The following is a 26210-nucleotide window of genomic DNA, read 5'->3' as shown; positions in this document are numbered from 1 at the left end:
CATTCCTCCCACCAGGTAAATATCCCTGTCAGTACTTTGACCTGAACCTGGGTCATCCACCTGGCAGTCAGCTATGCTGACCTCTCAGTTATAGGGGTGAACATTACATCAGAATATATATTTAAAATTTGTGTCTCACCTAACATGGTGTTTGGTTAGACATTTCCTAATATACCTCTTTCTTCTACCTGCCATTACCTCTGTGCAATCTGTCTTTTTCTAGTCACATGCAAATTGGAACAAAGATTACAAACAGTTAGTTTTTCCCTTTTCTGCCAACGCAGGTAACATTAGAAAATTGTAGGTAGGTGCCCCATTCTGTCTCCAAATTATACTTTTCAGTCCCTCATTAAAAAAGGAAGGAGAGATTATAAATGTCTACATGAATAACGATTTTATGTCTGTTCAAGTAAAGGAAACTTTAGTGTATTTTTTAAGAAATGGTTTACAAATAACTGACTAATGTCAGTCTTGCTTACAGTTTCAGGTTTTTTAACAACTGCATAAAATATAATCAGTTTAAAGATATAATCCGAAACAGTTTTAGCAAAACAAATTCTAATTAAAATATAGAACTTCCTATTGTGTTTCAATAAACACACAGTGGAACCACTTAAAGTAGAATTTTAGTCAACCCAACTAATGGCAATAACAAAAATATTTTGATAAAAAAGCTTTTGTTTTTGACACTTAATAATTTTTTACCATATCCCTGTTACTTCCTTAGGATCAGAAGGTTTGCATAAATAGAAGCTGTACACACATAAATATACATATCTTAAAAGTTCAAGATGCAGTTTGTAAAAATAATACTTTCTCACATGAATGATGGTTCACAGGCACTCACTACATAAACAAATTTCATACACACCATCTTAAGCTACTGAAATACACTGTACTGTTTGCAATAACTCAGCAATATTAATGATAGTTAGAATTGTGAAACAAAAGCCTTTACAGAACTGTACTCAATGTTTGGCCCTGAACTGAACAATAAATAAATCATCTATCAATACAGGGAAATATATACATTATGGCACTAGATTAAAATGTGTAACAGATATAAATGCACATAAGACAGACTCATGTATTAAAAAAAATCTTATTTCTTTGGTATCAAATTTTAGTATGTTGCAGATAGTACCATACATATGTCCCAATTATTTTTTAATAAAACAAATCCATTATGCTTAAAGCATGATTAAATCAAAACAAATAGCTTATGTACATAAAGTTGCACTAATGCTGTACCTCATTTCTCAATATACAGGGTTTTCCAAGCTATCTTGTCCACCCAAAATATCTCTGGAACAATAACAGCTATTGGAAAATGACTTTCACCGGTATCAATGTAGGGCTGGGGCCCATGAATGTACATATTTGGAAACATTCTAAAACGAAAGCATGTGTGTTTTTTAACACAAACTTATGTTTTTTTTTTTTTTTAAATGGACCTCCTATATTTTTTCTTCAGCAATCCATAGCATGACAAAGCAGATACACAATGGCGTTGATATCGCAATATTCCCATTACATCCCGAGATATTGAGACGTGAAGTTGACGCTTTAAACACCCGACATGCGCTGCTAGCGCACGTCCTGAGGCTCAGGCGTGAACCCCATGCTGCCCATAATCACGATGTGATTGACATGTGTAATCACACCTCCATACTTATCAAGAGGGACACTTACTTGTCAATCACATCGCGATTACGGGCAGCATGGGGTTCTCGCCCGAGCCTCAGGATGTGCACTAGCAGTGCATGTTGGGTGTTTCAAGCATCAACTTCGCGTCTCAATATCTTGGGATGTAATGGGAATATTGCAATGCAATCAATGCCAGTGTGTGTTTGTGTTAAAAAACACATATGCTTTCGTTTTAGAATGTTTCCAAATATGTACATTCATGGGCCCCAGCCCTACATTGATACCAGTGAAAGTCGTTTTCCAATAGCTGTTATTGTTCTAGAGATATTTTGGGTGAACAAGATAGCTGGGACACCCTGTATATCTGCAAAAATGGGACATTCCAACATGACTCAAAATTTTAGAAGAGGTCACTTGGTATTGCAGACAGACTGTCATTTAGCATTCTGTTCTAGCAAAGCTGCAGTAAAGTTAACATACTTTGTGACCAGAAACTAGGTTTTGGCTACTCCAGTAGTGAGCTCGCATGAACTCAAAAATCGAATTTTACAGCCACAATCAAATGAATGCTGAATTTGAAATGCTGTAAGAATTTCATACAAATTATGGCTTCAAATAACTATTCTGCTTATCACAGACATAACATAAAATGTAAATTACAACCAGAATCTACCAATGAGTCATTATCAAAAACCTATTTGTCTCTGAGGATGTTTATGGAATGTAATTAGAAATACATAGACCACACTAAATTTGATTTAGGAATGACTTTCTGATTAAACACAAACAGAAAATAGTTAACTGCTGCAGAGTCAGCATTCATTAACAACAGTTTTTCCTTTATGGAAGTCATCACTGTACACAGGATGATTATTGCACAGCCAAAACAGGCACACATGAAACGTACTTTATGAACACAAGTACAATGGCAGTAGAAAATAAGCTCTTACAAATAAAGGGATAATACACTGAATACATTAATACATTAAAAGCAGTTAAATATGGCAGTGGAAGCAAAGAACACAGTTTAATGTCACACAAACTCACATTATAGTGATTCTGTGTTACAAAGTATCAGTTAGAATTCTTAATTTCATATTAAGTTAAGATTAGACAACTATACTTAAAAATGAACACCTGGAAAAAACTCTTTCAAAACTTGTTGTTGCCCATTGTTAAAAGAACATTGTCAGGAGCTACCAGAATTTAAGAGAGCTTATAATTAATGCACTGCTCCACATCACCTTGTAAGGAGCACAACAGGTTTTAGTTTGATAACATTTTTAGTATATACAAAATAATGATTCTGTCATCAAATGATAGCTTAAACCATCTAACTTCTTCATCTCACAGGTGATTTTGCATAGGCATAAATGTATGTTATTTAAAAAGTCAGTCTCCAAAAAAATGGCAGTATGAATATCATGATCTTATCATTCTTTCTAAGTGAAAATAATGATTTTGCCCACTAAGCACACTACTCTACTGCTGTGGGTGCAATGACTCTTGAAAAACTCCATGTTAGTGAAGCTTTGGTATGTTAAACGTGAGTAGACTAACAGTTGTTCGATAATAAATACCAGCTCCTTCAGCTTACTAATACACAGTCACTCCTTCCACTTCTGGAATATACACACAACCTTCCTTCATACCTACAAATAGCCATTCTTACACAGATCTATATATACACAACAAAGATCACTTCAGTAATTCATGGCCTGAGTTGAGCCCCACAATATTTATCTCATCTGTATTTGCTCAGTAATACAGAAAGTATTTTCCAGCAGTAAGACATATGTTCTACTGTGTCACAGAGGTGGGGTACTACTGGGAGGCTACGATTCTCACTCGCAGAGAGAGAGGTTTCTCCCACACATCATTCTTTAGAACGCCAGTAGGACGGCTGTCAATTTCGAGGTCAAAAATTCCTGGGTGTTTCAGACGTCTTCTGAAATGCAGGGCCCATATTCCGTGTTTCTTTACCATTTCAAACAAACCACTCTCATTTCCATGCGAGATGACATACTCAAAATCATTCTGTAAAATAAATAAATAAACAAATAAAGTTATATAAGAATTTTGTATCAGATATGTTAGTAAATAAATGAAAAATACTGCAAATAACAATTTCATTAATGTATTCAGCCTCTACCCACTTAAAGTTTTCTTATTTCAACATTAAGACCACATATGGAAATTAATTTTTCTGCATGAAAATTAAATACAAAACAATAATCTTTAAGATTCTGACTAGTTCTGAAAATAATGGGGAGCAAAAGTAACAGTCAACTGAATGAACTATTTACCAGTGGGATCAGTCACACATAGTAAAACACGTCTGGCTGATAATAGGGTTTTCCTGCATGGAAAATAAATACTAAACTCAATGTTCACAATTTTTGAGGTTAATAGACATTCAAAGTTAAATAAATTTGTATTACTTCAATTACTAAGCATAATAAAGTACAGTATGGGCAGCAGAACATATAACTACCTCAGAACTGAGATCTGCACAATCAAAGGTGAGATTGCAGACATGAAACAGGTTATAGCATTGTGCCATTGTGACAAATCAGTCAGAAGTAGATCGGACCTCTCTGCTGTAATGTGGAATATAAATCTGGAACTAAATAGAATGTTGCCTACTGTCATTGTGAAACACACACTTGACCCACAAAAAGGTATATTACAAGTCAATAAAGGAAGGTTGTTTGACTGAAATGAAATTTTGAAAACAATTAATTGGAGTCAACACACACTACACCACCCTTGAAGAATGTAATTAAAACAGTTCATTTCTCTACACCCTTATCTTTTTATTATTTTGATATTTAAACCTTACAGTTTTAGAGGATTCCCTGTAACATCCTGTTCAAAGATTTTTACAATCACCTTTGCATTCTACATTTAGTCTGCCTTCACCAACATCCCCTTGTGGTCACAACATGTGGATCCCTCTCGTCCTGGGGTCTGAGCCACCTGCCCTTTCTTTGAAACTTCCCCAACCCATCATTCTCCTCCCTGAGGAAGGAACTAACAGTACTAGATGCTAAAATATTGTGTCTGCAATGCCAATACTTCACCTCCTGCATATTTCTATTAGTCTTCCTTCCTGAGGAAGGAACTAGTTCCGTAAGCTAATCTAGTGCTGAGTGTCTGCTGGCAGTATTAATATTTTGCGCCCTGACTATGTCTAGCACCAATACTACATATTCACTGTTTAGCTTCCTGAATATAAGTACTGGCCATAAATTAAATATCTCTTTTTCCAATAGCATTATTTGAATTATATGTCAACTGGCAGAAGCTACAGTAAACAAAGTGGTGTGGACAACCAGTAACAAACATATTATTGTAATCGTAGAATAGGCTATGGTAATTTCATATGCCAGAGATTAATCAATGCTGCAGTAAAAGTGATCAATGGCATTTACACTCTGCTATTATTCATTGTTGGTTGTATGATGCAAAATGTAGTTTTCATAATTTATTCTAGAGAGTTGTTGTTGTTCTCAGTCCTGAGACTGGTTTGATGCAGCTCTCCATGCTAGTCTAACCTGTGCAAGCTTCTTCATCTACCAGTACCTACTCCAACCTACATCCTTCTGGATCTGCTTGGTGTATTCATCTCTTGGTCTCCCTCAACGATTTTTACCCTCCACACTGCCCAGCAATACTAAATTGGTGATCCCTTCTTCTAGTCAAGTTATGCCACAAACTTCACTTCTCCCCAATCCTATTCAACACCTCCTCATTAGTTACGTCATCTACCCATCTAATCTTCAGCATGCTTCTGTAGCACCACATTTCGAAAGCTTCTATTCTCTTCTTTTCCAAACTAGTTATCGTCCATGTTTCACTTCCATACATGGCTACACTCCAAACAAATACTTTCAGAAACGACTTCCTGACACTTAAATCTATACTCGATGTTAACAAATTTCTCTTCTTCAGAAACGCTTTCCATGCCATTGCCAGTCTACATTTTATATCCTCTATTTCGACCATCATCAGTTATTTTGCTCCCCAAATAGCAAAACTCCTTTACTACTTTAAGTGTCTCATTTCCTAATCTAACACCCTCAGCATCACTTGACTTAATTCGACTACATTCCATTATCCTTGTTTTGCTTTTGTTGATGTTCATCTTATATCCTCCTTTCAAGAAACTATTCATTCCGTTCAACTGCTCTTCCAAGTCCTTTGCTGTCTCTGACACAATTACAATGTCATCGGCAAACCTCAAAGTTTTTATTTCTTCTCCATGGATTTTAATACCTACCCCAAATTTTTCTTTTGTTTCCTTCACTGCTTGCTCAATATACAGATTGAAAAACATTGGGGAGAGGCTACAACCCTGTCTCACTCCCTTCCCAACCACTGCTTCCCTTTCGTGCCTCTCAACTCTTATAACTGCCATTTGGTTTCTATACAAATTGTAAATAGCCTTTTGCTCCCTATATTTTACTCCTGCCACCTTCAGAATTTGAAAGAGAGTATTCCAGTCAACATTATCAAAAGCTTTCTCTAAGTCTACAAATGCTGGAAATGTAGGTTTGCCTTTCCTTAATCTGGCTTCTAAGATAAGTTGTAGGGTCAGTATTGCGTCATGTGTTCCAATATTTCTAAGGAATCCAAACTGATCTTCCCCTAGGTCGGCTTCTACTAATTTTTCCATTCGTCTGTAAATAATTCACCTTAGTATTTTGCAGCCATGACTTATTAAACTGATAGTTCGATAATTTTCACATCTGTCAACACCTGCTTTATTTGGGATTGGAATTATTATATTCTACAAGAAGTCTGTGGGTATTTCGCCTATCTCATACATCTTGCTCACCAGATGGTAGAGTTTTGTCAGGAGTGGCTCTCCCAAGGCCGTCAGTAGTTCTAATGGAATGTTGCCTACTCCCGGGGCCTTCTTTCGACTTAGGTCTTTCAGTGCTCTGTCAAACTCTTCACACAGTATCGTATCTCCCATTTCATCTTCATCCTCTTCCATTTCCATAACATTGTCGTCAAGTACATTGCCCTTGTATAGACCCTCTATATACTCCTTCCACCTTTCTGCTTTCCCTTCTTTACTTAGAACCGGGATTTTATCTGGGCTCTTAATATTCTTACGAGTGGTTCTCTTTTCTCCAAAGGTCTCTTTAATTTCCTTGTAGGCAGTATCTATCTTACCCCTAGTGAGATAAGCCTCTTCATCCTTTCATTTGTCCTCTAGCCATCCCTGCTTAGCCATTTTGCACTTCCTGTCGATCTCATTTTTGATACGTTTGTATTCCTTTTTGCTTACTGCATTTTTATATTTTCTCCTTTCATCAATTAAATTCAATATTTCTTCTGTTACCCAAGGATTTCTACTAGCCCTCGTCGTTTTACCTACTTGATCGTCTGCTGTCTTCACTACTTCATCCCTAAAAGCTACCCATTCTCCTTCAACTGTATTTCTTTCCCCATTCCGGCCATTTGTTCCCTTACGCTCTTCCTGAAACTCTGTACAACCTCTGGTTTAGTCAGTTTATCCAGGTGCCATCTCCTTAAATTCCCACCTTCTTGCAGTTTCCTCAGTTTTAATCTACAGTTCATAACCAATAGATTGTGATCAGAGACCACATCTGCTCCTGGAAATGTCTTACAATTTGAAACCTGGTTCCTAAAACTCCGTCTTACCATTATATATATCTGATACCTTTTAGTATCTCCAGGATTCTTCTATGTATACCACCTTTTTTCATGATTCTTGAACCAAGTGTTAGCTATGATTAAGTTGTGCTCTGTACAAAATTCTACCAGGCCCCTTCCTCTTTCATTTCTTAGCCCCAAGCCATATTCACCTACTATGTTTCCTTCTCTCCCTTTTCCTACTCTCGAATTCCAGTCACCCATGACTACTAAATTTTCATCTCCCTTCATTGCCTGAATAATTTCTTTTATTTCGTCATACATTTCTTCAATTTTTCCGTCATCTGCAGAGATAGTTGGCATATAAACTTGTACTACTGTAGTAGGCGTGGGCTTCATGACTATCTTGGCCACAATAATGCGTTCACTATGCTGTTTCTAGTACCTTGCCCACACTCCTATTTTCCTATTCATTATTAAACCTACTCCTGAATTACCTCTATTTGATTTTGTATTTATAACCCTGTAGTCACCTGACCAGGAGTCTTGTTCCTCCTGCCACCGAACTTCACTAATTCCCACTATATCTAACTTTAACCTGTCCATTTCCATTTTTAAATTTTCTAACCTACCTGCCCGATTAAGGGATCTGACATTCCATGCTTCGATCTGTAGAACTATCTTTGTCCTCATAATGACGTCCTCTTGAGTAGCCCCGCCTGGAGATTCGAATGGGGGACTATCTTACCTCCGGAATATTTTACCCAAGAGGATCCCATCATCATTAACCATACAGTAAAGCTGCATGCCCTCGGGAAACGTTACAGCTGTAGTTTCCCTTTGCTTTCAACCATTCGCAGTACCAGCACAGTGAGGCTGGTTTGGTTAGTGTTACAAGGCCAGATCAGTCAATCATCCAGACTGTTGCCCCTGCAACTACTGAAACCCTGCTGCCCCTCTTGAGGAACCATGCGTTTGTCTGGCCTCTCAACAGATACCCTTCCATTGTGGTTGCACCTACGGTACGGCTATCAGTATCGCTGTGGCACGCAAGGATTCCTACCATGAACAAGGCCCATGGTTCTTTGGGGGGGGGGGGGGGCTAGAGTGTGTAAAGAAAATAAACTACTACCTCATACAGGGTGAAACAATTTAAAGTACTTTTGGGTTTTTCGAGTTTTAATTCCATCATTGGTCATCTCTTTTACAAGATTCAGTAATTATTGGTGATTCAGGGTTAAACATTACATAATATGACTTCAGAGATGACATTGAATATCACTCTAACTAATTAAAATGTAACATGTGAGCTTGCTTTGGGCTGTACAATGAAGAGTTTCTGATTACCAATAAGGCAAAGACTGATTAGTAAACTTCCAATTAACATCAGTTACAGTTTACTTACTTTATTGAAAGGACTGCTGAAAATTATTGTTTGAGTCATAAAGGATATCCCAGGGCAAGGTTATAGTAGCTATTATTATGCAGATTAAATTGGCTACTAGGCTATACAATTGTTACCAAGATTAATATTACTTACAAGGGAACCTATCTATCGCACTCCCTCAGATTTAGTTATAATTTCGCACAGTGGAAAGGCCTTGAAAAACTGAACACAGCTCAGTCGAAAAAACAGGAAGAAGTTGTGTGAAAAAAAAAGGAAAATATACAAACTGAGTAGTCCATTCTTAAATGAACTGACCGAGCGAGGTGGCGTAATGTTAGCACACTGGACTCGCATTCGGGAGGACGACGGTTCAATCCCACGTCCAGCCATCCTGACTTAGGTTTTCTGGCCATCCTGATATAGGTTTTCCATGATTTCCCAAAATCGCTTCAGGCAAATGCTGAGATGGTTCCTTTGAAAGAGCACGGCCAACTTCCTTCCCTAATCCAATGAGACCGATGACCTTGCTGTTTGCTCTCTTCCACCAAATCAACCCAAACCCAACCCTGAAACTGATAACTAGGGACCAGAAAAATTCGAATTTCTGATAAATGCAAAATAGAAGTGAATACTGCGTCAAAATGTGAAAATGGAAAATTACTTAATAGACACTATTTCATAGGGAATTGTATACATTTGAACTATTTTATCAGAGATAGTTTTATATAGCTTTATTTTCTGCATTTAAATATCGAAAACGTAACCAATTTTCAGTTGCCGGCATTGAATATCATGTGGCAAATGCACGTAAGAATCTGTTTGCAAAATAAAAATTGCACGAATGTAACGATGTACCACTGCACACAATGATCTGTAGTACTCATCTATGGGAATCCAGTATTTTAGACAATGAAATGGATACAGTTGTTTGTTACTCAGAGCTCAAAAGATGGTAAAATGCGAAAACTTTTGACAAGGAAAATTAAGGGATGGATGTTTTGAACTGTGGTTGCATCGAATAACGCTTAAGGTCGGGCCTGAACTATGTTGTTAACAATCCTCTGTTAACCTTTACAAGCAAGAAATTGTGCAGTAGCCATCCCCGCATCCCCTGTGTTGTGTGTTGTTTGCGGTTTTCTTTTCTTATTTTGAAAAAAGTGAAGTGATCAATCCTTGTTTATCATGGATTTCGATTACCACCCTTTCAACACCAGGAGAGATCAGTGAACCCGGGTAACAATGTGTCAGTCCTGCTGTAGGCTGCTGCCCAGCTAAAGGGAGGTAGGGCTTGTTTCCCTGCACCTCTACTCGCCCATCTCGAGGTTAAAATTCTAGTTTGTTTACACTCATGGCTGTCTGCCACTATAGCCAATAGTGCCTGCACTCTGCACTATAATAACTGGAAAATGAAACCTGTAATTTTTTTTTTTTTTTACTGTGCTGAAATCCTTCCTCTAATGTAAAAATGTTAAATATCCTGTCAGGTTAATTTGTTGTGTTGTTAAGCATGGGTCACACAGCTATGAATGCCCACGAAAGGTTGAAATTAATAGTCTGCAGATTTTGTAATCATTGAAGTGCGCGGGAAAAGACAAGTCATGTCCAGAAACACCTTAATTCAGCGACCCATTCAGTTCACTGGTGAGAAAATGCAAATGCTTTTCAACAGGACAATCATTCTTGAAAGCTTAAATATTGCCAAACCAAGAAAACAAAGACCACCCCGAAACAGAAAGGTGTTGAAGTTTTCGCGAAAGCAAACGATCCAGTCAAAAAGTTCCCAATCGGCACTTTTTTTAACAGTCAGTTTCAAAGAACTAAGGATTTGTTCATCTTTAGTCATGAAGTGTGATAATCTTTATATTAGTGCATCTAATTATTTACAGACACAAAAAAAAGATGCAAATTTTGTCGAAAATAGATGTGAATATCGACAAATAGACGCAACATTTTCCAGTCCCTACCGATTACAGTGACATTTTTTGGGGGAAATTTAAGTGTATTCGGAAGGATAGGCTAATGGGAAACAGAGATGGTGTATCTGCTGCAGTAGAGAAGAAACTCAAATTCACCAAGAAAGAAACTGAAGTCTCATTTTAAACTGTCTGGACAAGAATCAGTACCAGGGGTGGCCATAACGTGATAATTGAATTCTTCTATTGCCCACCAGGCTCATCTCCTGAGGTAACCAAAAATTTGAGAGAAAACCTAAGTTCATTTGTATGTAAGTTCCACAATCATAATGTAATCATTGGTGGGGACTTTAATCATCCAACAATCAATTGGGAAAATTACAGTTTTGTTAGGGGTAGGGGCAATAAAGACATCCTGTGAAACATTACAAAATTCATTCTCTGAAAACTACCTAGGACAGAGAGTATATTGGATCTAATAGCAACAAATAGACCTTACTGCTTTGAGAATGTCCACATTGGTTTGAGGACGTCCACATCGAAAAGGGTATCAGCGATCACAATGCAAAGGGCAACTAAAACAAGCAGAAAGGTGTATCTGTTCACTAAACTAGATAAAAGTCAGTAATGTCAAATCTCAATGAGGAACTTGAAACTTCAAGCACGGGGCAGGAGCACGTAGTTTAGAGCTCAAGTTTAAAAGAATAGTTGACCATGCACTGGATCAATATATACCCAGTAGAACAGTACCATAATCGCTGTAAAGAAATTTCTAAATAGGTGCAAAACAAAGAGTAGGGATAGAGATAGAGAAATGCTGAATGAAACTCATTTGGTTGTCAAGACAGTAATGCATGAAGTCTTCAATGGCTACGATAGCAGAATATTGACAAATGATCTTTCACAAAACTCAAAGAAATTGAAGTCATATGTAAAGGCTGTTAGTGTCACCAAAGTTAATGTTCAGTCCCTAACAAATGAGACAGGAACTGAAATTGAGGGTAGCACAGTGGAAACTGAAATGCTTAACACAGTTTTCAAATGATCCTTTACAAAGTAAACTCCAGGAGAATTGCTCTAATTTAATCCCCATACCACTGAAAAGATGACTGAAATGAGTATTAGTGTCAGCGGTGTTGAGAAACAGTTAAAATCATTAAAACTGAACATACTCCAGGGCCCGATGGAATCCCTATCAGATACTATACTGAATTTGCAACTGACTTAGCTCCTCTTTTAACTACCATCTATCATAGATCCATTGAACAAAAAACTGAGCCAAATGGTTGGGTAAAAATCACCTGAAGATCCACAAAACTACAGTCCAATACCTTTGACATTGATTTGTTGCACAGTCTTGGAACATGTTCCGAGCTCAAACATACTGAAGTACTTTGAACAGAATGATCTCCTTCAGGCAAATCGGCATGGTTTCTGAAAACATGAAATCCTGAAATCCTACTCGCATTTTTCTCAAAGGACACACTAAAAGCTTTGGATCAAGGTAGTCAGGTAGCTGCACGATATCTTGATTTCCAAAAAGTATTTGACACAGTAACACACCTACGCTTATTGTAAAAAATTTGATCATATGATGTATCAAGTGAAATTTATGACTGGACTGGGGATTTTTTTATAGGGAGGACATAGCATGTTATCTTGGATGGAGAGTCATTATAAGATGTAGAAGTAATTTTGGATGTGCCCCATGGAAATATGTTAGAACCCTTGCTGTTCTTGTTGTACATTAATGCCTTGCCGACAGTAATAATAGTAACCTCACACTTTTTGAACATGATGCACTTATCTATAATGAAGTACTTTCTGAGAAAAAGCTACATAAATATTCAGTCAGATCTTAATACAATTTCAAATGCTAGTGCACTCTAATATCAGTGAGACAAAGCTGGAATCATAGTGAAAAATTTATGGTCTGAATGGGATTTGATCACGTGCTCTCTGGATCATGAAGTGTGTGCTTTGCCACTACACCATTTTTCTTTTAGAATAAAAAACAAAAAAGAATATGACCATTAGACCTTACGTGCATAGTGGAAATGCTAGCTGTGTCACCTCTTGAGATGATGATCGATGTAGGTAATTAGTGTTCTGTTTATAAATTTCCCCTCAATGGTAATGAGAAGCGAGGGAAAAATTGCAGCCAACATAAGAGAAAAATTTTGAAGCAGTGCTAAGGTAAGGTGGAGATGTAATTCTGTGAAAAGAGCACGATCTCCATGCATGCCACCCTCCCATACAAATTGAGACACTTACATTCTTCCTTCTCTGCGCCATTTTGCATACTCCATCAAGAACAGTGCTCTCACCATGCAAAATAATCCTCACTGAATAGCAAAGTTTCACACTCTGGCTCTAACAAGATAGAGTTATATCCTGTACGCTGAATATTAGCTCCAAAAACTAATAACACAGCATTTATAGGCAATGTTCGCTACCTCATGTTCTCTTCTGTTCCCTCTAATATAAATGATTTTACCCACATAGAAGCGAATTTCCTGCAATTGCTCATTCGCACATGTTCACTTCCATTTGCTCCATTGTAAACCAGTTGTCTGTGAACTCTGAATAATTCCACTATGTGGCACTGCGCAATTTGCACACTAGGCAGGCAGAACTGTACAAACCGCTGTTACCAGTTGTTCTTTGTGCAGTAAAAATGTGTAACTTCAACATTTTTTTTAAAAAAAATGGGTACTGCCTCTTGGCAGCTAAAATTTTGGCAGTGATTTTCTTTTGTTGTCTTCTTCCTGTGTAAAAATTTCAGAGTAGGTTTCAAATTGTCTTATTGGACCATTCCCTTGTAAGATGAAAATGGACTAAGTCTCTGCTTCAACAGTAGAACTGTACATATTTTATACTAGGTTTCAGAGTTCAGCTGATATGCTCTGACAAAGTTTCATAACTTACACAGATGATTCGAAGTAAGAATAAATTTTATGATTGTGGGTAATAATTACCTTCACTGCTGGCTGCAGTTTTAAAATTCTCGTTCTATGCTTAGTCTGAGAAAGACTTATCTTTAGAACTAACTGCTGCTCTTCATGATGATGCCGTACTTTCCTTCTTTTGTAAAGGCTTCTCTTCTGCAGCTATTAAAATGAATGACATGAGCATTAATACTGACATAAATGTTTCTTGTCTTTATGAGTATGAATATGAAATTATGTAATGATAATTTGAAATTTCTAGTCACTCTTACAGACTAAAAATGTCTGTGATTTCACATTGAATTTAGAACAAAGAATATTAACAATATTAGACATAAGAGAGCACGTTATGTTTACAAAGCGCTCATATAGCAACAACAGCAAAATATAAAAAAAGGAAATATTTGAATCTCTATTTTACAGAATTACATAGCTTTTATTCTTTACAAGAAAGCAAAAGATTAGAAAAAGGGAAGAATAAGATGTACATGTCTTGAACAGATAAAAAACATTCTTCAAAAAGCTAGTGGTGCAGAGGATTGTCTCCTGGGCTACTTATTGAAAAAACTGCAAATATTATTATTTTTGGCTATTGCTGCATTTAAACAGTATCCTCACAGCTCTGACTAGAGAACTGCAAGTGTGTGCAAGAGAGAATACAAATACATTTCACATACTTTGGCAGCCACTACCAAAGATTACCGATGCTGCTTCACCTAATAACAACCAAGGGAGCACCTGCTGTACCATATGCATGGCCATGTACAAGTTTGAACTTGGCCATATAGATGTCATGCCCTTGCATTCACTGGCACACAGACTGTGAATCATTCATGGTCACGTGGATATCATGCATTTGTATTGATTTACATACATGCTGTGCATGCAGTGTGCATACACACTATGCACTTTGCTTATCACCAGAGCTGGGCAAAATTTATTCAAATGACGAACAATGAATGGAGATAAAAATTATTAAATGCTATTTGTGAACATATTATTCTCATGTGTTAACAAAAAGTGTTCCAAACAGTACATAAATCTGAAATCCAATGACATTTATTTCTCCAATATTTGATATTTATTACACAAATGTATTTTTTATTGCTTTAAAACTAGTTTCAAGAAAAACTCTTTCTGTCAAACATCTTATCAGAAACTTGATGGAATCGAAATTCCAGGTAGGAATATCAACAATATCATGAGAAGGATAGAAAGAAACAAATCTGAAGCACAACTATGGGCACACACATGGTACCCTGCTATGCCATCCTGTTTATAAGTGATCTACTGGAAACCTTCCTAGCCTCCCAAAATCCCAAACCCCTGGTCTAGTTCAGGTTCATTCATGATATCTCCATGATGGACATAGGGCCAGGATATCTTCTTCTCACTTCCTCACACCCTCAACACCTCTCCCATCTGATTCTGTCAAGCCAGCGTGGCAGCCTCCTAGATGCTGATATCCTTCCCTCTGATGGATCCACACACACCTCTGTCCACAGAAACGTGTCAAACTGTATTGGCATTTTGACAGCAGTTATCTCTACCCCACCAAAAAATTCCTCCCCTACAGCCCGGTCACCTGCAGACGGCACAGCAGCAGTGACGATAACTTCCTTGCCCAGTATGCTGAAGGTCTCACAAAGCCCTTCACAGACCTAGTCCATAAACTGATTTCCCATACTATATGCCTCCAAACCTACCACCACTCCTAAGAACCAGGTACACAGAGTCACTGTCTTTATCACCCACTGCCATGCTGGCCTAGAACAACTGAACCACATACTTCACTGGGACTTTGATTATCTATCATCATGCCCTGAAACGAGGGACATCCTAATGGAGATTATTTCCACCCCTCCTAACGTGGTGTTACATCAGCCACCCAACCTCCACAACACCCTAGTCCATCCCTGCACTACTCCCAATATGCTGAAGGTCTCACAAAGCCCTTCACAGACAGGTGCTATGTCCCAGACCTAGTCCCTAAACTGATTTCCCATACTATATGCCTCCAAGGATCACATCCCTGTGGAACACCCAGATACAAGAACTGCCCCATCCATCCAGCCAGCACTTCCTATTTTAGTCCTGCCACAGGCTTATTCTATCCCATCAGGGGCCAGGATAGTCTGTGAAAGCATCCATGCCATATAAAACATTTGCTACAACCACTGGACACATTTTTTTATTGCTACAACTACCAACCAGCAGTTCACCAGCATGAATGGCCAACAGCAAAGTGGACAACACTGTGGCACAACATGCAGCTGAAAACAACGTCCTTAATTTCAATGGCTGCTTCACAACTCAGGCCATCTGAATCCTTCCCTCCACAACCAGATTTTCTGAACTACACAGATGAGATTTATCCTTGCAACACATTTTCCACACCTGAAAGTATCACACCCTCAACTTGTGTAAGGTACTGTTCCCACACCCTCCACCCAACAGTTTATACCCCGTTTGTCCTACAGCTCCTGCCAATTCGTGTCCCCCTACCCTCATTATGTGACACTCTCTGCCAGTCTACCCACATATCTTTTTCCTCTTCTCTGCCTGTCTCCTTTTCCGCTGGCCATTAACCCCTCCCCCTCACTCCCCCACAGCCTCCCAAAGCTGCTCCAGGCAGCGTGGTCCAGCTACCATCTAGTCCCTTGCACACTCTGCTAGGCAACGCTGACTCCTATCTGACTCACCTGTGCTCTGCTATCCCTCCACCCTCCTTGCCACAATCCAGACTACTGCTTGCATTCTACATGACACCAAAGGGCGGGAGGGGGGGGGGGGGGGGGGGGGGGGGGGGAGTAATAAAACTGTGCTCAACCCGAAGGTTGGTTTGCACACTGCAGTGCTTTCCTATGCATTGTGGTATGCCCTTACTTCCTGTCACTTCTCAAATGATTTACACAGCCAGTTAGAAAGGGATCTAGAGTTCAACATGTATCTTAAAACACGGTGCAGCTTGACTTGGCATTTTTCTCATTGTCAGGGTTGAAAGAAGTGACAAGTAACAGAAAAAACAGTAGAATCAGTGGGGGACAGAGTGCAAAATCTTTTTTTCTTGTCCCCCTTCTTTTTCTCTATTTCTACATCATCTTTCTCCTTCACAATGATTAGTTCTGTGTACTAAGTCTTTTCAACATCTATTGATGAAAATTTCACTCAAATGGTTCTGAGCACTATGAGACTTAACTTCTGAGGTCATCAGTCCCATAGAACTTAGAACTGCTTAAACCTAACTAACCTAAGGACATCACACACATCCATGCCCGAGGCAGGATTCGAACCTGCGACCGCAGCGGTCCCACGGCTCCAGACTGTAGCACCTAGAACCGCTTGGCCACTTCGGCCGGCCAATTTCACTCAATTTTTTATTACAGATGGTGGCAGGCCCCTGAAAGAAGGCACTGAGCTACAACTTCAGCAGTTATCTAGAATGTAACCTACTGCGCCACTGAAGCACATTTATGTGTAGTCCATTAATAAGTTATTTATCAAACAGAAACTGCACAGAGCGAAGAGAATTAACAATCACAGAATTTGGTACAGGAAGTAAACAAAGAAAACACAGTGGCATTCTGTGTTACTTGGTGAGTTACAAATAATTTATTCACAAATAAATTTGTTTGGATGACCTACTTATTCAAATAATTATCCAGATATAATTTATCTGGGAAATGTCCATCTCTGCTTACCACTAGATCTTGCACTCCTTTCCTTTTTCTGTTTATAGCAGTTAATATTACCAACAGTAATGAGTCCTGTAAGTTCATTTGTTTGATTTACACGCAAGAGCCTATATTGTAGCTGGATTGAAGTTTCTTTTTGTTAATTATAAACAGAGTTGACAATTATAATCTGTTGTCATGCTCCTCAACACGAATCTTTTTCCTTTGTTGTGTGCAAAATATGGCTCAATGTCAGTTCGTTTTTAGCAGCAGACAGAATATGTGCATTATTTCACCAGAAATTCTTTCATGGAAATTTACATTTGCACAGCTAATCAATGCAATGTACTACTGTATAATCACTTCAATTTTTGTTATAGCGTCGTACTCAATCACTTCTGGTGATTCACAGGTTTACAGAATACCCATTGAAATAATGGAAAATCAGCAGCTAAAAAGAAATTATAATTCAAAATGTGTTCCAACATTTGTTAAGCCCACTAGTGCTGCTACATAGTGATGATGCTGTATAAATCTATGTTTCCTTAGCCATATGGTAGGGGCACTCAGTGAGTACACGCCAATCAGTGAGAGTGTGCTGTGGCAACTGAGGGTGGAAACTGCCACCCTCACACGCAATGCGGGGGAAGTGAGTGAAGGGCAATGAGTGCTGCTCACAATGTTCTGCCACGCATATGAAGTGCTCTAGCTGTGACCCCGCTATAATAAAGGATATTATTAGAATTACCGAGCAGGCTGGTCAATAAAATCTGTGGTAGTTTCCAATATGAACCTCTCATTCTGCACCAGTGTATTCACTGTTTTAAATCATACCTGGATAGCTTAGTTGGTAATAGCATAACCCACAAAAGGTCACGATACGAGTTTCAGTTCAGATCCGCCATGTAGTTTTTTAATCTCATATCTGTGATTAGTTAACACTTTTCATGCAAAGCATCTCTTTTACATTCTAAAAAAGATTAAAGGTGTCATCAACTTGAAGGTTGATCTGAACACTACAGTGCTTTACTAGGTATGGTTCTACTGGAGGTGCCATGCCCTTGTCTACCTTCAATTTAAATGAATACAACAATGAGAAATAAACTACTATTGAGTAGAACAAACTACCACTTGCCTTTAACATTAACTGCTGAGTGACACATAACTACATAAAAAGAAGTAAAGGTTGCTACTGAGTTATACGTACAGATAAAGAAAAGAATATAGAGTTAAAATAATATACACTGGGGAATAACAAATGTTCAAAGCTGACACATGAGAGTGGAAAAAAGGGGAGAGAGTAGTAGAAATGGCCACACAGATGGGAGGAAACAGGGCCTAAGGGACATTCGGATTATGAGGCACTATGTTGTGCTCAGCAGCATATTCCACAAATGGGTGACAGAGTTGTTTTTTTTTTCTTTTTTGCCCATTCATACAAATAGACAAATAGAGAATGGCTTAGTGATCATGCCCAGATACAATGTGCAGTACAGAGTTGCACTGGATTAGAAACATAACACAAATGTCTTACATTTTATGAGTTGTGCATACCACAATATTGAAGAAGAAGCTGTTGTGTGTTTGCATAAAATGGGTCTTAATCCTAGGTAGTTCACACTGTTGAGACACAAGTGGTTTAGAGCAGCTGTGAGATAATAATGGGCGTATGCAACACCACAGTGGTCGACGTGGCTAAATGTGCATGTCTGGGGTGATATTGTGCAAATATGGGAGGAATTCTTCTTACCATGCATTCAAAAGGTCAGTAATGGTGCAGGAGAAACAAACAGAGTTGCCTGTAGATGAGATAGGGATCATATTGAATGTCTAGAAAGACTCCTAGGATACTATGATAAAAATGAGTTCTCACTTAACTATCACATTAACATTACACAGTAATTACATGGAAGGATAAAAGAAAGATATTTTAAGGTATCAAATTAAATCTTATTGAGGCAAATATTTAAATATGTAAATATTTTGAACAGAACATTTTCCACAATTTGTGAACCTCAATGCATGTTTTGTATGTGAATGTTTTCTACAAAAGAGCTGAAATAACAGTAAAATAAACACAGCAAAAAATGAGGATGACAAAAGCTATAAACTGAAGGTGCTGGACCATAAGAACAGTAATCAAAGCTCCACATACAAATAAAGTATATGGATTTGGTGGTAACAGTCTTATGGCACACTGAAATAAGAATATAAAAAAAAACTGAAAATTAAAATAATTGAAATAAAATTACCCGGTGCAGAGCATGCTGCATCAGACGGTTACTTCTTCTGTATGGCACTAAATCTTGCTGAAGACCATCACTCGTGAATGTCACATTCCTATTAAGAAGTTGAGACAAATGCTGCTTCTTACCACCAGCCAATCGTTTGTGCCTCCCTTTCCCATTTACCTGTGAAATTAAATTTTGCAAATTTGTTGAAATGAGCTGTTGAAAACAAATTATGTAGTTGAAACAAACAACTGCTATAATTTGAGAACCTTCAACATTGCAGTGCGTCAGCAATCGTTGGTCAATATATTAAAAAAATAAAAACCCGCCTCGATTGCGAAAAAAGCACCTAGTGATAACCTAGGTTTCGGTGTAGATAACTACACCTTCTTCAAAACAACAATTAAACCCGCAAGTGCCTAAGAAGATTTTGTCAATGATTAAAAGAACACCTTAGCTATACATTTATAAACGAAAAATAAAAGTAAAACATAAACAGTACGTATGTACAAAGTCAAAACCACTACTTAACTTAATGGTGTATGCTCCACATCACACTGGCCTATGTTCGATGGGCTATGACCCGCCATAAACTGCAGCTACAAATGGTCGCTCACTTACAAGCCCGACCCACTACCTATGCACATGCGCAAGACAAGGGAAGTTACTTGAATGCACATGTGCATACAAATACGAGAAAGCCGGTGTTCATAGCATCCTCCCACAGACCAACCGCAAATACGAGAAAGTTTATACATGGGTCAGGGCTAAATAGCCCATATATTCCCAACCGTGGATGAACGTATATCAAAATATGGAATGGATAGAATAAGTGACAAGCTAAATGGGAGATGAAACCTAAAAATAACCGCACACAGTTGCTTACACTAGGAAAGAAACGTATATGAAGCTACCTATGACAACAGGAGGAACTCAAAAAACTATACCTAAAGCCAGTAGTTAGCCCGGACGGGGGAGGGGGGGGGGGGGGGGGGGTCGGCTGAGGGGACGTTATCTAAAGACGTTGAGCGTTGAGGCAATAAAGATATAGGGATAAAACATGAGGTGATCAACGGGCTAAAATCACCTACATTGTAAAAGGAAAATGAGGATAAAAGAATGAAGATGAACAGCTTGACCAACGGCGCTCGCCAATCAGCGCATGGATGTGAAAATCCCCAGATCATCAGATTTACAAGTATGAAGAACAAATTAAAGGTGCAAAACCTTCAAAAAAATTTCTGATTCTTAGTAGGAGTTGGTCATTAAGGATATTGTCTTAAGTGTGTTGCAGATGCTTAAAGAACTGCATTTCTTCCAAAACATCCAGTTTTAAGCCCTTAACCTCGGCATGAAGGAACTCGATATCAACAATTGGGCAGACGCGACGAGCTCTGGGTCTCAGGTATAAAGAGCATATTCCCACTAGAAGTGGTAATGGTACTTATGAGGAACAAATTGTGCAAACAAATTTCTCTTCTTCAGAAACCCTATCCATGCCATTGCCTGTCTACATTTTATATCCTCCCTACTTCGACCATCATCAGTTATTTTGCTCCCCAAATAGCAAAACTCCTTTACTATTTTAAGTGTCTCATTTCCTAATCTAATTCCCTCAGCATCACCCGACTTAATTCGACTACATTCCATTATCCTCATTTTGCTTTTATTGATGTTCATCTTATATCCTCCTTTCAAGATCCTGTCCATTCCGTTCAACTGCTCTTCCAAGTCCTTTGCTGTCCCTGACAGAATTACGATGTCATCGGCAAACTTCAAAGTTTTTATTTCTTCTCCCTGGATTTTAATACCTACACTAAATGTTTCTTTTGTTTCTGTTACTGCTTGCTCTATATATAGATTGAATAACATCGGGGAGAGGCAACACTCCTGCCTCACTCCCTTCCCAACCACTGCTTCCCTTTCGTGCCCCTCGACTCTTGTAACTGCCATTTGGTTTCTATACAAATTGTAAATAGCCTTTCGCTCCCTGTATTTTACTCCTGCCACCTTCAGAATTTGAAAGAGACTATTCCAGTAAACATTGTCAAAAGCTTTCTCTAAGTCTACAAATGCTAGAAATGTAGGTTTGCCTTTCCTTCCTCTTTCTTCTAAGATAAGTTGTAAGGTCAGTATTGTCTTGTATGTTCCAACATTTCTACGGAATCTGAACTGATCTACCACGAGGTTGGCTTTTACCAGTTTTTCCATTCATCTGTAAAGAATTTGCGTTAGTATTTTGCAGCTGTGACTTGTTAAACTAATAGTTCAATAATTTTCACATCTGTCAACAACTGCTTTCTTTGGGATTGGAATTATTATATTCTTCTCTAAGTCTGAGGGTATTTTGCCTGTCTCATACATCTTGCTCACCAGATAGTAGAGTTTTGTCAGGACTGGCTCTCTCAAGGCCATCAGTAGTTCTTATGGAATGTTGTCTACTCCCAGGGCCTTGTTTCGACTCAGGTATTTCACTACTCTGTCAAACTCTTCATGCAGTATCATATCTCCCATTTCATCTTCATCTGCATCCTGTTCCATTTCCATAATATTGTCCTCAAGTACATTGCCCTTGTATAGACCCTCTATATACTCCTTCCACCTTTCTGCTTTCCTTTGTTTGCTTAGAACTGGGTTTCGATCTGAGAAATGATATTCATACAAGTGGCTTTCTTTTCTCCAAAGGTCTCTTTAATTTTCCTGTAGACAGTATCTATCTTGGCCCTAGTGAGATAAGCCTCTACATCCTTACATTTGTCCTCTAGCCATCCCTGCTTAGACATTTTGCACGTCCTGTCGATCTCAATTTCTGAGACGTTTGTATTCCTTTTTGCCTGTTTCATTTACTGCATTTTTATATTTTCTCTTTTCATCAATTAAATTCAATATTTCTTCTGTTAGCCAAGGATTTCTACGAGCCCTCGCCTTTTTACCTACTTCATCCTCTGCTGCCTTCAGTACTTCATCCCTTAGAGCTACCCATTCTTCTTCTACTGTATTTCTTTCCCCCATTTCTGTCAGTTGTTCCCTTATGCTCTCCCTGAAACTCTGTACAACCTCTGGTTTAGTCAGTTTATCCAGGTCCCATCTCCTTAAATTCCCACCTTCTTGCAGCTTCTTCAGTTTTAATCAATAGAATGTGGTAAGAGTCAACATCTGCCCCTGGAAATGTCTTACAATTTAAAACCTCGTTCCTAAATCTCTGTCTTACCATTATATAATGTAACTGATACCTATTAATAACCCCAGGATTCTTCCATGTATACAACCTTCTTTCATGATTCTTGAACCAAGTGTTAGCTATGATGAAGTTGTGCCCTGTGCAAAAATACTACCAGGCAGCTCCCTCTTTCATTTCTTAACCCCAATCCATATTCACCCACTATATTTCCTTCTCTCCCTTATCCTACTCTTGAATTCCAGTCACCCATGACTCTTAAATTTTTGTCTCCCTTCACTACCTGAATAATTTCTTTTATCTCATCATACATTTCATCAATCTCTTCATTCTCTGCAGAGCTAGTTGGCATATAAACTTGTACTACTGTAGGAGGCATGGGCTTCGTGTCTATTTTAGCCACAATAGTGCATTCACTATGCTGTTTGTAGTAGCCTACCCACACTCCTATTTTCCTATTCATTATTAAACCTACTGCTGCATTACCGCTATTTGATTTTGTATTTATAACCCTGTATTCTCCTGACCAAAAGTCTTGTTCCTCCTGCTACCGAACTTCACTAATTCCCACTATATCTAACTTTAACCTGTCCATTTCCATTTTTCAATTTTCTAACCTACCTGCCCGATTAAGGGATCTGACATTCCATGCTTCGATCTGTAGAACTATCTTTGTCCTCATAATGACGTCCTCTTGAGTAGTTCCCGCCTGGAGATCTGAATGGGGGACTATTTTACATCTGGAATATTTTACCGAAGAGGACGCTATCATCATTTAACCATACAGTAAAGCTGCATTCCCTCGAAAAAAATTATGGCTTTAGTTTCTCCTTTGCTTTCAGCCGTTCGCAGTACCAGCACAGCAAGGCCGTTTTGTTTAGTGTTACAAGGTCAGATCAGTCAATCATTCAGACTGTTGCCCCTGCAACTACTGAAAAGGCTGCTGCCCCTCTTCAGAAACCACAAGTTTGTCTGGCCTCCCAACAGATACCACTCCGTTGTGGTTGCGCCTATGGCACGGCCATCTGTATCGCTGAGGCATGCAAGCCTCCTCACCAACGGCAAGGTCCATGGTCCATGGGGGGTTAATGTGGAGGGGTTCATACATAAGTGAGTGTAAAGATGTTGGATGGTATTGTTATATTAATCCTCTTTGGGAACGTTATTCTATTATTTTATCTATTAGTGTAAATAATTAATTGCTTGATGTGTATACTTCATCATTGAACAGGGTTTTAGTTTCTGCTTTGGTTTTCTGTACATGGTAATTTTCTTGCAGGGTTAGGAGGTGTTTTTTATTGTTGATTTTGATTATTTACATGTAATCTTCTTTAGTGGTTGGTTTCTGGTCATGTACTCTTAGGCGTCCTGCAAATGTGGAATTGTTGTTCCATATTTCCAGGCTCTCATGTGTTTTTTTGTATCTGACATCAAATGTTCTACCTGTTTGTCCTGTGTATCTTCCTTCAAAAGTGTTACACTGTAGTTGGTATGTACCTGTTTCTCGTATATCTCTGTTTTTTGTCAGTTTTGGGGTGTATTTTTGTACAGAATTGTCTGTTTATTCCCTGTCTTTTGAAAATGTTGGTGATGTTACGGATGAGTTTGTGTTTGTACGTCATGGTGTACCATCTTGTGTTTTCTTTCATCTTTTTCTGATTATCCTTTGTAGTTGTTATGGGACTGCGTGTCTGCGTTGTGTTCTGTTGTGTTGTTGTCTGTGGTTTGGTGCTTTCTGCTTTTATTTTACTTTTAATTTTATTGTTAAGCTTTGTGACTATGTTGTTATTGGGGCCATTATTTTGTGCTATCTGCATTATTATGTCCAGTTCTTCGTGGTTGCTTTCTTTGGCAAGTTGCACTGTATTGACTCTCCGAAGCATGTGTCGAAGTGCTGCTTGTTTTTGTGAGTGTCGGTGGTTCGAGGATTGGGGAATGATAATGTCCGGGGCTGTGGGTTTATGGTAAACTTCAAACCTATGCTTTTTTATTTGTATTTGTTATCGATGTACCTGAACTAATTAATGTGTTGTATTCTTTTGCTACTATTTCTGTGAAAATGATATATTCAATGTGGTTTACAAAAATATTTGCTAAGTCTCCTGAAACTGGGGACCCCATTGGTAATCCATCTTCTTGTAAATAAAATTCATTATTGAATCGAAAGTAATTTTTTTCTGTTATGAGCTTTATGATGAGGAAACATGGCACTGATAAGTCAGTGTAATAGTGTAGCTCTCTCACAAAAGCAAACGTTTAGCAGTGCAGAGTGCAAGGAATGTAAAAAATGTGTTGTAAAAGGAACTCTGTATGTGAAGTGTCACTTCTGGCTACATGAAAAGTGTGCAAAAGTGAGCCTAAAATTCATAAATGATGATTTCTTTAAGTGATGCCAGGATTGTTTACGGACCTGTTTAAGTGAAGAAAAGGCTGATCTCCAAAGTGAAGTGACTGCAAAAGAACCAGTTATTCAAGTGCTGCAGAAAGAAATTGAATCCCTCAAGGATGACCTGTTAGCATTACAAAATGAAAACAGCAAACTTCAGGCCAAAAAGACTGTGACTGCGGCGACTACACCACTAGAAATGATGAAAATCTACAGGTGCAGAGTGATGCAAACCTTGTTTCAAAAAACGGTAATGAGGTGTCCTGTGAAGCAAAAAAATGACAATCAGAAGTATTGACACGTAGAAATGAATATGTGGATCTTATTCATGAAGAAAACTGTGACCCAAACAGCTCCCAAAAAATGATCGATGCAAACAAGGAACTACGCCATTTGCAGAGAGATACAAATACGAGCTCCCTGCAAGACGAGCGTTTCACGTCACACGAATTAAAACAAAGTGCAGACTCAGTGGGCATGAACACTACATATAAATGGACAAGTGGAAAGTTCAAGAACAAAAGATGTCATAGTATTTGAAGTGTAGCTAAAAATGAATTTCTCATAATTGGTGATTCCATGTTGAAAACTGTCATAGTGCCAATCTGTGAAGTCGAAGTCCGCCCAGGAATTAGGTCCCATCAACTCAGTAACTATTTCAAAAATATTACAAATTCAAGAGAAAACATCGAAAAAGAAGCGAACAAAAATTACAAAACCATTTTCATCCATTATTAACGAATCAAAAATTATAATCCAATCAGCCAGAAAAATTTACCCTGCTTCCAGGATAGTGATCAGTGGAATCATAAACAGGAGGTTGGTGAGTGACAGTTACATCAATCGAATCAATTGCAGAATTAATGAGTGTTGTGACAGACTAGTTGCTATATTTATAAAACTCAAATAAGTTTTTAGGCAAGGAATGTCTAGCCAAAGATGGACTGCATCCAAACAGACTAGGATCGATGACCTTCAGCAAAAAGTTTATGGATATTTGTAAAATCATTAAAACTAAGGGAAACTAATATTTAATGGAGGGGATGTGAAAGAAAAAATGTCTGTTACCTGTAAAGAAATCTGCTAAAGAGTATGTACGGAAATGTTCGCTTAATATCATTAAAACAAGCAAAAGTTCTTATTTGATTCACTGGAATATAAATGGCTTAAGTTCTAAATCTTCCAGCAGCGTAAGCTACAAACTCGATGAGTTAAAAT

The 26210-nt window shown here is 38.2% G+C and overlaps 1 protein-coding gene across 1 annotated transcript in view; it reads right to left on the bottom strand.

The window, feature by feature from the left end:
- Positions 1–410: 410 nt before the first annotated feature.
- The window catches only part of LOC126282212 (fibrillin-2-like), a 687537-nt gene continuing 661737 nt past the window's right edge, over positions 411–26210 (bottom strand). The window contains exons 52-54 of the mRNA XM_049981761.1: positions 19450–19608; positions 13554–13685; positions 411–3684 (exon numbers count right to left, since the gene is read on the bottom strand). Coding sequence (XP_049837718.1) covers positions 3472–3684; positions 13554–13685; positions 19450–19608 — 504 coding nt within the window. The 3' untranslated portion in view covers positions 411–3471. The remainder of the gene's footprint in view (positions 3685–13553; positions 13686–19449; positions 19609–26210) is intronic.

Source organism: Schistocerca gregaria, chromosome 7 (genome assembly GCF_023897955.1).
Source record: "Schistocerca gregaria isolate iqSchGreg1 chromosome 7, iqSchGreg1.2, whole genome shotgun sequence".
NCBI lineage: Eukaryota > Metazoa > Arthropoda > Insecta > Orthoptera > Acrididae > Schistocerca > Schistocerca gregaria.
Note: the sequence above shows the minus strand (reverse complement) of the source record. Positions and strands in the feature narration are given on the sequence as shown.